Source organism: Carlito syrichta, unplaced genomic scaffold (genome assembly GCF_000164805.1).
Source record: "Carlito syrichta isolate Samal-C Ts95f unplaced genomic scaffold, Tarsius_syrichta-2.0.1 Scaffold315335, whole genome shotgun sequence".
Classification (NCBI taxonomy): domain Eukaryota; kingdom Metazoa; phylum Chordata; class Mammalia; order Primates; family Tarsiidae; genus Carlito; species Carlito syrichta.
This window is the reverse complement of record NW_007259431.1, coordinates 29638-43048: the sequence shown is the minus strand read 5'-3', so window position 1 is coordinate 43048 and position 13411 is coordinate 29638. Positions and strand designations below refer to the sequence as shown.

At 35.7% G+C, this 13411-nt stretch overlaps 1 protein-coding gene across 1 annotated transcript in view; it reads left to right on the top strand.

Moving 5' to 3' along the window:
* The window catches only part of LOC103275135 (sodium/hydrogen exchanger 11-like), a gene marked incomplete at its 3' end in the record, with an annotated part of 44199 nt that overhangs the window by 2146 nt on the left and 28642 nt on the right, over nucleotides 1-13411 (top strand). Inside the window, exons 2-5 of the mRNA XM_008072550.1 lie at nucleotides 867-967; nucleotides 2655-2783; nucleotides 10450-10615; nucleotides 13010-13126. Coding sequence (XP_008070741.1) covers nucleotides 867-967; nucleotides 2655-2783; nucleotides 10450-10615; nucleotides 13010-13126 — 513 coding nt within the window. The remainder of the gene's footprint in view (nucleotides 1-866; nucleotides 968-2654; nucleotides 2784-10449; nucleotides 10616-13009; nucleotides 13127-13411) is intronic.

The window sequence follows — 13411 nt, the reverse complement described above, 5'->3', positions numbered from 1 at the left end:
TCAAAAGCTCTCAAAATGCTATCAATTAGCCTATAGTCTGGCAAAGTCATCTGACACAAAGTCTATTTTATAGAAAAGTGTTGACTATCTCATGCTATTAGTGAATACAGAAAATGAAAAACAGAATAGTTGTATGGGCTCTGAAGTATGTTTTCTACTGAATGTGTATTGCTTTCACACCATTATTGCATGATTTGGCTTGACTTTTAACTGAAAGACAGGAAGTGCAAAATCTTGAATGCCAATGAATCTTGCCCTACGCATAAATTAATTGAACTGTAGTCTCTGTAATGCTTCTGGAGGGATGAAATGAATAATTTTGGACAGTAGAAAGTTTCAAGACAAGAAAATGAAGACAGAATAAAAAGTTTTGGTTGCTTGTCTGATGAAAACAGTTTTCCCTATGGTTAGAGCTCAGCTGAATGCATTTCTGGATTTTAGGAACATTTTAGAAATATATTGCGGTAGCTTAGGATGAGTAATTATTATTATAAGATATGCTACGTAGAAATGAAGTTTGTTTTTCCATAATTTCTCTCCACCAGATCCACTGGTAAGATGCCCTTACAGTAATTCTAACATGTCACCTGGTGGGCAAACGGGAGGCTGCTGAGACTTCTTCCAAGTCACCTGTGAGAGATGCCTCCTTACATCGTATATGCCTCCTTATGTCTTATACTTATGACATATATAGTATTTATATATAGTATTTGTATATAGTGTTTGTAACAGTTGTCACTTATTCATCTGTAATGATATGACACTCAGAAGAAGTTTAAAATTAAATAACTAGAGAAAAGGAATATTAATTAAATCGTTCTGAAATTTAAATGATGTTTAAATAACACATACATGTATTTCTTTAGGGCTTTTGAGGATTTGTTTAAAGAATTCGGAAGGCATTGCTTTGACAATTCTTTCTCTATCAGGATTTGTGATAGGACAACTGGCCTACAATTTTGTTGAGGTACTGTATATACAATACATTAGAGAATAAATAATTAAAGAGCAAATGCCCAAAACAAGGTCCACTCCTACCTCATCCCTGAATGTATGAAATTTTAAAAATGCGAATAGCTACTCAAGAAATGTCATCTGATGTTAAACATTTTGAAAATGAAAAACCTCACAGTAATGGCCACAAACTAGGAAAGCTGAAAATAAAGCAATAATTTGAAAGTGAGGAAAACTTGTTTGTGTTCTTGGGTTCTTCATCTGCTTCTGGGGCCTTGCTCTGGTTTCCTTCTCCTGTACATACTCTTACTTCTTCCCTGCTACTGTCCTAACACGTATAGCAACCCTGGTTATAAAAGACAGCAGGTATTTTCATCAGGAGGTGTGATTACTCTTTTCTGTCAGATTTAATGTAAAACATGCTTCATTTAATATACACTACAGACACAAGTAAAATTTATTAATTTATCAATTTAGTCTTAGCTCCTGATTTTAACTGCATAGCAATGTGATCTATAACAACTTATCTTCACTCATTTTTTTTAATGGAGATAATGCTTGTACCCATCTAGAATTGTAAAAGCCTCTTCTTAAATACCAACACTACTACTAGTTAACATATTTGAGTATTTACTATGTGCCAGTCTCTCTTTTATGTGCTTTGTATTTATTAACTTATTAGCCTATTAACTCGAGTTAATGCATTCACTCTCACAGCAACTCAATGGAAATAGGTACTCTACAGCTATGTTACAGATGAGATACCTGAGTCACAAGGAGATTAAGTAATAAAGGCTAATTTTATTTTATTTTTTGGGTCAGTGTCTTCTTGCCCAGGCTGGAGAGCAGTGGCACAATCACAGCTCACAGCAGCCTCAACCTCTTGGGCTTTATTATTCTGCCTCAGTTTCCTGAGTGGCTGGAACTACAGGCACCCACCACCACACCTGGCTAATTTTTAAATTTTTTGTAGAGACGAGGTCTCACTATGTTGCCCAGGCTGGTCTTGAATTCCTGGGCTCAAATAACCCACCTGCCTTGGCCTCCAAAAATGCTGGTATTACATGCATGAACTGACACACCTCCTGGTTAAACTATTCACTGGGCCAAAATGAACTTTTTAGGAGGGAATATTTACAGCATTTCAATCGTTGTTGTGTTTTCCATTAATCTGTATACAACCTTAGTAATTTATGTCTTATATATACAATTGGTACTATTATCTACGCATTATTTTTCTCTACCGACTCACTGAACGACTTTAAAATCTTAAGCAAATGTCAGTGAAACCTACAAGTACCTGTTCAAGATCCTTTCCCTTGGCTAATGCAAATGAAAATAAACATCTTACAGTCAAATAAAAAATACCTGTATGTGAGTTACCTAAAATATTTTCTGGTACCACCAACTGTAGGTGTACCACTTTTCAAAATACTGATGGAATGCCACAAGCAATGTTCATTGTAACGAAAAAGCAGACAATTCTCTGGTGAATAAAAGATCATTTGTAGAACCTATCTGGACAGTTGGATCAAGAGATGAACCACAGGACCTCTAGGATTGACCTTGTAGACAATGTCTCATTAGTTATGAACTGAAATATTCTAAAATTTATGATTGACATAGGGTCAGCCTAATTTCTACTACTTGAAAATAGCCATAAACTAATTTTCTGTTTGCCTTTATTACTTTTACTTTAGGTGCACCAAATTGTCTCTCCTCTTCTAAGAACACCAAGTTTTTCACTTTATTCTTATTTTTCACCTTTAATTATATTTATGGCTGCTTTGGATGTGGACTTTCATGTACTTAAGAATGCGTTTTGGAAGGTAAGAACACATTTTAAAAACTTAGAGTCAATTCTTGCTTCTGGATGTCGACAGACAATGCGATTGACTATATAGACAACTAATAATTCATAAAGCTCACACTGTTAGTTGTTTTGCCCTTTCCTGTAGAACCAAGAGAGATGAAGGGAGAGGGAAGGAATTAATAGTTGCTGAGTAACTATTGTGACTTGGCAGGCAATCTCCATTTAAGAGTCAAACTAAATATCATCTCCACTTTGCAGATGAGCCAAGTTAAGCTTGGCGGTCATCAACAAGGTTAATAGATGGCAGGACCTGGGTTCCAGCCCCACATCTGACTTCACATCTCACTGTAGCTGTTGATTTGCCCCTGTTTTCACTGCAAAGATGGTTATTTGTGGCAGTGGAGGCTTCCCAATTTCACACCTCCAGGAGCTTGGTGGCTCAAATAACTAAAATAGAACTACTATTCAACCCAGCATTTCCACTACTGAACATCTCCCCAGAGGAACACAATTGTTTTACCCAAAAGACACCTTCACTTCTGTGTTTACACAGCACTATTCACAATAATGAAGTCATGGAACCAACCTAAGTATCCATCAACTGTTGACTGGATAAAGAAAATATGGTATACATGCACTATGAAATACTATGTGATCATAAAAAAAGAATGAAATCATGTCTTTGCAGCAACAGGGGTGGAGCTGGAGGCCTTTATTCTAAGTAAGCAAATTTACGTAGAAACAAAAAACCAAGTATCATATGTTCTCATTTATAACTGGGAGTTAAAGAGAGGGACATAAAGATGGAAAGAGTAGATACTCAGGACTCCAGAGTAGAGGAGGGTAGAAGGTGGCCGAGGGTTGAAAACTTACCTGCTGGGTACAGTGATCACTATTTGGGTAATTGGTGTTACATGCGTGAGCTCAATCACCACCTATATGCAATATACCCATGGAACAAACATCCCCTGAATCCAAAATAAAATAAAATTTTTAAAAATGGGAAGTGAGGGACTGCCTAAACTCCTAATCTAGAGGAATGCCTGGAGATATATCTGGGTGTTGAGCAGTGAGAGCACTACTGCACCAGTCTCTGAGCCTGAAGGGAGGGGCAGTTCAGATTCCTAAACCAAGTGAGTGGATATGTCAGACACTTGGAAAAATGTCCTGGCAAAGAGTAAAGAAACTGCTGCAGCAGCCTAATATTTGCAGAGGATGGGAGGGGCAGCTCAATTGCCTACTGCAAGGAGGCAGGTGCACCTCCATCCAAGAGATACGCCTTGACAGAGAAATGGCTGCAACAAGGTCTTTGCATGGGGAGAAGCAACTCTAACTCCTAATCCTTGGGAGTGGGTGTGCCACATGCCTGGAGTTACATCTGGGTGTTGGGTGGAGGGAGTGCTGCCGCACCAAGTTTTTTGCATTGGAAGGGGATAGTAGCTCATGTTTTTTTGCATTGGAAGGGGATCGTGGCTCAAGAAGGGGATAGTGGTGCACCAAAACGTGGAGGTTTATCTGGGCATGGGGCAGAGAGTTGCACCAAGATCTGCATGGAAAGGAAGGTGTGGCTCGAACTGCTAATCCAGGCAAGCGGGTTCTCTGAATGCCTGGAGCTATGCCTTGGTGTGGAGAGAACCCCGCTACACCAAATATTGGAAGGGAGTGGCGACTCAGGCTGCTAATTCAATCCAGCAGGTGCTCTGAATGCCTAAAAATATGCCTGGGTGTGTGGTGAACGGAGCACCATTGCACTGAATCTTTGACAGACAAGGGAGACTTGACTCACCTCCTAATCCAGACACAAGTGGAGTCTGACTCCCTCCCTCTCCTTGGACCTCGTGGAGCACTCTCCTCCGACTGACTAAGGGAGCAGGATGGGGCATCTAGCAATGGCACACACAGACTGGTTCCAGGTCACAAGGCTGTCCCTGACTGCAAGTCTCACTGTCCAAGAGAAGCACTGGTTTCAGCAATTCTCCTCTCGCTCCAGTCCTCTGCCAGGAGAGAGCATAATTCCAGCACCTACTGGTGGGGCACTCTCCACATGTGCCACTCAATTCTGGCTCTGGGGACCCTTTCCTGCTCCAGGTCTGAGACTAAAATGCCTGCAGCTGCTGCTACCAGATCCCCAAACAATGACTGACTTTGTATGAGTCTAGATTAAAAATAGCATCCTCTTCTCAGTCCCACGCCTGTAAAATGTCTGCAGCTTCTTCCAGTGTCTTTCCTTCTCACTGTCTCTCAACCTCTCAGTTAAGTCCGGGACTTGGGATAAACAAGGTGCTCTCTCCCTTGGCCTGAGTTGCATGGATCCCTAGTGGAAACATGAGTCACAGAGGGAGAGTCTCTGCCCTGCTCGTGTACTGGGGCTTCACTTACTTTTATCAGTTGAATGCCGTCATGTTGGAGGCTTGCCTACCTTATCCTCTCTGGGATCTGGGGTGTCCTTCACCATTCTGGTGAACTGTCAGTTTTCTTCTTGAAGTAAAGCTCACAGAATTGATTTTCATGCACTATTTTGCTATTTCCAAGTGGCCCAGTCACACTAAAGCCTCTACTCCACCATTTTGTAAAAAAAAAAAAAAGCAGCAAAACATCCCACAATAAACCCCACTTTTAGTTACCTTTATATCCCAAATAATGCTTTTTTTCCCCTAAGTGTTTTTTTTTTTTTTTAATCTGGTATTAATTTGCCACCCTCTTTCAAGATTTGGTGACTTCATTTTTAGATGTCTTTCTGATCAAACATAGTTGGATTTTGTTATTTTATCCCAAGAATCTCTGTTTTTTTAATAAGACAAATTTTAGTGCATTAATATTTATTGTGATTAAAAATAGATTTAGAAGGGCAAAATATTTGAACAGATTTGAGATACCCAGGAAGATATGTGGAGAGACTATAAACACTTGGAAAAATGCTCAGCATCATAAGTTATTAGGGAAAAGCATATTAAAACTACAATGAGATGCCACTACATACCAATCAGAATGGCAACAGCAACAATAACAAATCTGATAATACTGAGTGCTGATGAGGACATGAAGAAAATGACACCTTCATCTATTGCTGGTGAGAATGCAAAATGGCACAGCCACTTTGAAAAGTAGTTTGAAAGTTTTTCTTTTTTTATATAAAGTTAAACATGTACTTGCCATATGGCCCAGCAGTCTCACTCCTATGGATTTATTTACCCAAGAAAAATGAAAACATATTCACACACAACCTCTGTATGAATCTCTAATAGGAGCTTTATTCATAATCTCAAAAGTCTGGAAACAACTCATATTTTTTTCAACCAGCGAATGAATAAACACATTGTGGAACATCTTACAATGGATTATTATTCAGTAATAAAAAAGGAGAGGAGAATTGATAGGCTCAACATGGAAGAATTAAAAATGCATTATGCCAAGGGAAAAATGCCAGACTCAAAAGAGTATATACAAATTGTATAATTCCATTCACAGACCTTTTAAAAATGACAAATCTAAAGGACTGGAGAATAAGTGATTGGTTGCAGGATCTAAAGGTGGGGGAAGAAATTGGCTACAAAGGTACAGCATGAGGAAATATTTTGAGCTAATGGATCTGTTTTGTGTCTTAATTGTGGTTGTTGTTACATGATTGCATGCATTTATCAAAACTTATAACTGTTCACCAAAAGAGTGAATTTGACTGTTTGTAAATTAAAAATATATTTTTTAAAAATCAAAATAAATATATTTGGAATTTTTTCTCACATATTATTTTATACTTTGTGCTTGCCATGCTTTTTCTTTTTCTTCTGTTTCTCATTTAATGGATTTGATTCCATTTTCTTTGTCTCTTTTGTTTCTTCTACTTGTTTAAATGTTTTACATTCCATTTCTACTTTTGTGGCAGACAATCCTGATTGCTTATCGAATATGCGTTTTCTCTTTCTTTCTCATTAGCAGAAACTTGCTATATTTTGTTTTGTATGGCAGTGGGCCCAATGTAAAATACCATATTTCCCAGCATCCCTTACAACCCTGGCAACCTAAGAAGACATGGCAATAAAGTGTGTGCAAAAGGTTGCTGAATAAGGCTTCTAGAAAGTCCTTAGTGAGGAAGCCACATCAGCTAGCATGTACGTTTGGCCCTTTGCTTTACTGCTCTTCCTGCCTAGAGCCCTCCAGTAAGCTGGAAGAGGCTGCCCCATCTTGAGACTGTGAGGTGGTGAACATGAGAAGAGGCACTAAGGATGATTGAACAGAAAGAAAAATGAAAGCCTGGGGGTCCTTGAGGGTGCCAGGAGCCACCACACCAGCATGAAGTTGCTTACTCTGCACTTAATAATTACTTGAGAAAAACAATATCTCCGCTTATTGACACTGTAAGTGCTGTTTTCTGTTAAATGCAGACAAAATTGCTATATTCCTAAATAATATAATTTCCTTAGCGGTTTCATACTTTTTTTAAACTTGAATTTTTAATAATAATATTTGATTTAGCAAATCTAAAGCTAAATCAATATCTCCGTCTTCCTCTAAATAATGCAGGAACTTCAGAATGCTTTAACTCCAATTATGCTTTCTCATATTTTATCATATTATTGACATTGTTCTGCCATCTGTGATATGAGTCATCATGGTTGCTACTACTGTAAGTGCTTTAGTACCGTGCTTCTCCATATCTGTCCACGTGCTCACCAGCTTCACTCTTTTGGCTCCTTCTTGCATCCTACTCCATCTTTCTGGATTTGGCTTCCTTTTCCTTAATTTTTGCTTTAGTGTTTTTTTGAACTTTATTTTTTAAATTGACATGTAATAATATTCAGGGGCTACATAGTGATATTTTGTACATATAATGCACAGTGATCAAATTAGGATAGTCAGCAGATCCATGGTCTCAAATGTTTGTCATTTCTTTGTGTTGAAATTATTCAATTTCTTCCTTCTAGCTATTCAAAACTATATATTATTGTTAACACCAGTCATTCTACAGTGCTATAGAAACTAGAACTTATTCCTATCTAGCTGTGATTTTGTATCCTCTTCATTAAAGGTCTGTGAGCAGTTACCTTTCTTTGTTTAGTAGTCTTTGTTTCTCTGAAAATGTATTTTGCCTCAATTTGAATGATAACTGAGCTTAATTATTGTTTTTGTGATACCTCTATCAATCTAGTTGTCATTGTTTTGTAAGTGTGTGTCTTTTTTCTCTACATTTGTCTCCTTTTCTTGGGTGTTCTGTACAGTAGTCCACCTTATTCACAGTTTCACTTTCCACCTTTAGTTACTCACTGTCAGCTGCTGTCCAAAAATATTACATGGAGAATTCCAGAAATAAACAATTCATAAGTTTTACATTGTGTGCTTTTCTGAGTAGCATAACACAAATCTCATGCCTGCCCAGGCCGTGATTCATCTCTTTGCCCTTGGGTATGCACTATCCCCTGCCTGTGAGGTACTTAGTAACCATCTTGGTTATTAGACCGATTGTCATGGTGTCACAGTGCTTGTGATCGAGGAACGCTTATTTTACTCAATAATGGCCCCAAAGCACAAGAGTAGTGGTGCTGACATATTGTTATAATAGCTATATTTTAATGTTAATTATTTTTGTCAGTATCTGTGTCTAATCTATAAGTTAAACTTTGTCGTAGGTATGGATATATAGGGAAAAACATAGCATTTATAGGGTTGGGTACTGTCGGTTTCAGGTCTCCACTGGGGTTTTAGAGTGTATCACCTGAAAATAAGGAGGTTCTATTGTAGTTCACTGTGATGTTTCTGGGTGTTGGTATCTTTTAATGTACATATATTGAAACTTATGCTTCCTAGATTGTAGAATTAATATGTTTTATCACTTCTAGACACATTCCAACTATTATCTCTTAGATAGTTTCCATACTCCATTATTTCATTCATTCCCATTAGTTGTATGTAGGTTAGATTTTTCCATCATCATCTCTATGACTTTTAATTCTATCTTTTATTTTTCCATGTTGTAGTCTATGCAATTTTCTGAAATTTAGCTTCCCATTCACTGTTTTTCCTTTTACAGGGTCTAATCTGTTGTTTAATTGAATCATTGAAATTTTCATCCTTTATTCTTTTCCAAGACATGCATTTAAAGTTATGAAGTTCCCTTTTTTTATATAAAGTTCTCTTTAAGTGCTACTTGAACTGCATCCCTCCAGTTTTGATGTCTCATTTTCTTTGAGTCAGCAACAATATTTAAAAACTTAGACAAGATGGAAAGTTCCTAAAAATATGTAATTTACCAAAACTCACTCTAGAATTTAAAAAAGATCTAAATAGTCACATAACCATTAAAAAATTGAATTGATAGATACAACTTTTCCAAAAAGAAGACAGTCTTCCAGTCTATTTTAAAAATAAAAACTGTGAATCAATATAAAAGAAAATGCCAATTTTATGTCATATAGACAAGAGTAAAAGAAAGAACCCTCCCACACTTATTTTATAGGATCTGTTTAACCTTATCATCAAAACTTTATAGTAATAGTAAGAGAAAGAAAAATCATGAGACAATCTCGTTAATGAACTTAGAAAAATTCTATACAAAATTTTGACACAAATATATTCAGTAACATAAATAATAAAAACATGATTAAATTATGTTTATTTCAGAATGACAAAGTTAATTTGACATTTTAAAATTCTTAAATTTTTTTTTTTATTTTAAAGATGGCTATAATTCAGAGTTAGGTATACAAAAGGTCATTGTGCAGGTAAAGTTTGGGCCTCATGTTGGTCCCCTGGTTTGAGTAAAATTTCTTAATGTAATTCATGTTCTTAAGAGATTTAAGAGGAAAAGCCATATGATATCACAATAGAGACAAAAAATTGATAAAAATCAACATTCATCATAATAAACACGGGGGCAGAAGAAAACTTCCAAATATATAGAATTAATAGCAGTAGAGAAACGATAAGGAATAAAATCATGACACTACAAAAAGAAACAAAGAACTAGGAAGAAATCATAAAAATGGAAAATTTTAGCTGAAATAATCTAATTTAATAAAAAAATTTAACAGGAAAGTTGTGGAAACCTCACAGACAAGACAGCGATGGAAAATTTAAGGAGAGGATTAAATAACACAACTGTTTTTTTTCCTGAAAACAATTTCAGAAAATAAATATTTTCTTATACTTGGTCATAAACAATGTGTTCACAGAAATTACAAAACTGTGCAAGTCACGTAATCTCAAGCATTTGATGGCCTCTTCCTTCCTTTTGCAAAATGATTTGTTATACAATTAATAAAAGTTAAAGGGGGGATCATCTTTGAATGTCTTAGAGTCTTGGTATACAAGTTTGCATAATGTACTAGACACAATCTGTTAGTAATGATTACTTTCAAAACGAATAAATCAAGATATGTTTTATATAGAATCAGGTAAATTTGCATTCTGTTCTAATAACTTTTCGATATGGAGAACTATTGTACTGAAATAGCAACATGAAAGCTAGTTGAATCGCTCTTTGTAGTAAGAAGGTAGAATTTTGTCTATTTGAAAGGGATGGTTTCTTTGAGGCAGGTGGCTAAACTGGAATGCCTTTGAAATTTATCTTTCAGAGTAATTACATAGTTGGTAACCAAGTAACCAAGATCTGACTTGGTATGTGAGCAAATGCCATCATGCCATCTTTTAATGTTAAATCTAATACTGTGTTCTGAATTGGTTCACAGGTCTTGTTGACTGGATTAATTAGCTTTTTTACATCACTCATCATAATTGAATGTGTAGTTCTAAAAGTCAATAAAGATTCGTGGGATTTGCAATCTTGCCTGCTCTTTAGCTTCACCCTCAGCTTTACAGATCCTCTTCATTCTGTGAATTTACTGAAAACTATTGGTATGTCAAATTTATTTCTCTTTCTTATCTTGAAAATATAAGAATACCTTATTTTTATTGTATTTTTGCTTGCACAAAATTGTGCATCCAGCAGAGTTTGTGCTTTTTCTTGTGAATGGAGCACTGATTGACTTGAAGGAGGCTGGGCAAATAAGACAACCACTGAGGATCTGAGATAAATAGCATCTATTATAATCTCAAATAATTTTTTCAAGAAGAAAATGTCATCTTTCTAGAAGCTGATACAATGGTGTTCTTATTCCATTCCACTGAATTATATACCACAAGGTAGCGATTCTAGGTTGATGAGTTTGTTTGCCAATCCAGAGAAAAATTAAAAATCCCTAATGAGACTTTTTCAAGACCTAGCTACTTCTTGTTAGAACCACCTCCATTTTGGAGTAACTGGGTAAATGGTGGAGGGAATTGTAGTTTATCAAGAAAAAAAAAAATGGAGTGAGAATATAGTCTGGCACTCAAATATATTATTCAATGAAACTTATTCCCATGAGGGTTTGGAGTCCTGTGCTATTTTCTGTCTTATTTATAAAACCTAAATCTGAGGTGAACTAGCTCACTTTTTAAAAGTAGCGAACATTCATATGCAAGTTAAATGGAAATTGTCTATTTATTACCAGTTTTAAAGGAGTGCATAGGGCGCAAATAATTTTTATTTTAAAGCAGATCCAGAAGATAATCTTGTAAAGGAATACAATACAAAGTCTTAGTATGGTTCAGTTAAGTAAAAAATAAAACTATATGCTTGGAAAAAGACCTTAACATTAATATGGTTATATTTGGGTTGTGGATTATTGGTGGTTTTTGATTTATTTTTTTCTTTTTCCAAATTTTATAATGAATCAATATAAGTTAGTTCCACATTAAGCCAATAAAGATAGTAGAGAGTAATTCTTGTGGTATTTTACTATGAAAAAAATTATAACTCAAATCCAAAGCTTTATACACCAAACCCTATATTTTAGTTGCCCCAGTTAACTTGCTGAATCTGAGACAAAAATTAAAGAATTTCTTCACCAGATAAATCAAATGTGCTGATAATCTTCCAATCTGTTTAACCAATTCTTTTGTGCCTTCTGTCACTGTCAAAGTTGGTAACAAGTAGTAAGATGAGATGTATCTTAATAACAGCAGATTAGACTGTGCAAAAGAAAGGATGAGTGACCTTGGAGGCACAGCAATAGAAAGTATACTATCTAAAATGAAACACAGAAAGAAAAAGACACAGAGAGAAAAAGAGTAAAAAATTAATGAACATCAGTAAACTGTGGACAACTTCAAATAACCTTATGTATGAGTCTCCAGAGAAAAGGAAAAAGAGGAACAAAAAATATTTGAAAATTTCAACTGAAAAATTTCTAAACTTGATAAAAATAAAAGCCACAGATGCAAGAAGCTCAATAAACCACAAGCCCAATAAACACAAAGCTACACCAAGGCACATGAAAAACACATTCCTTAAAATGAGGGATAAAGAAAACATTTTAAAAGCAGTCAGAGGAAAAAAACACATTCTATTTAGAGGAACAAAAATAATGACAAGACTTCTCTTCAGAAACAATGCAAAATGGAAAGATGGCATAGTAACATTTTTAGAGTACTAAAAGAAAAATACCGTCAGCTTAGAATTCTATACTCAGTGAAAATAACTTAAAAATGAAGGTAAAATGAAGACTTAAACATACAAAAACTGATGAAATTTATCACCATCAGACCTGCTCTACAAAAAATGTTAATGGAAGTCATTCAGGCAGAAAGAAAAATGACACTAGATGGAAATTTTTTCACTTAGTATAGTATTTTCAAGATTCATGTGATAACACATATCAGTATAAGTACGTCATTCCTTTCTGGAGGAATACTGTCCTATTATAGGTATATCCCATGTGTATTTATCCACTTATCAGCTGATAGATATTCATTTGTTTCCACTTTTATGAACATTTATGTTTAAATCTTTGGTGGTGATATATTTTTAATTATTGTGAATATATACCTAGGAGTAGAATTGTTGGGTCATCTTTTGTACTTACTTCTAAAATGTGATTACTTTGGAGTCTGATTCAGAATTATTCATACTAAATGTGGTATCTTGAGATGTACTGATCACATTCTGGTGCTCAAGCATGATGGGGGAGATGATGAGCAACACAAGGAGTGCATGTCCTTTTGGCACTGAAAATACAGAAGGCAGAATAGAGAAATTAAAAAACAGTGACTGTGGTTGTCCTACAGACCCCACCCACTTGTGGTCACATGCTCCTTCTCCTTCTTCTTTTTCTACCCTGTTCCTTCTCTTCTCTTTCCATTTTCTGTGCATAGGCACTGTACACTTCCTTGTACCACGTTAAAGTATATTCTGTATTTCCTTTCCAGGTATTTCTAAAATGTTTGCTGATATCATTAGAGGAGAATCATTGATCACTTGTGGCATCATATCCATTATTTTTGGAATTTTTCGGAGCAATGCAGTCTCCATTTCTTTGTTTATGGGTAGGAGTATTTGTGTGTGTGTGTGTGTGTGTGTGCATATTTCCTAAAAATTATTCTCATTGAAATTAAAATACTTTAAAGACATACTTCCCTATACTTTACTCTTGGGCCAATTAAAATGATATACCAGGGAACTAGAAAACAGTTACGGTTGGCTGTCCACATCTGCTTTTGCAGACCAAAAGTATACAGAAAAAAAATGGCAATACAATGATTAAAATATACAAATTAACCGGGCTCGGTGGCTCAGCCTGTGATCCCGCGCCTTTGGGAGGCTGAGGTGAG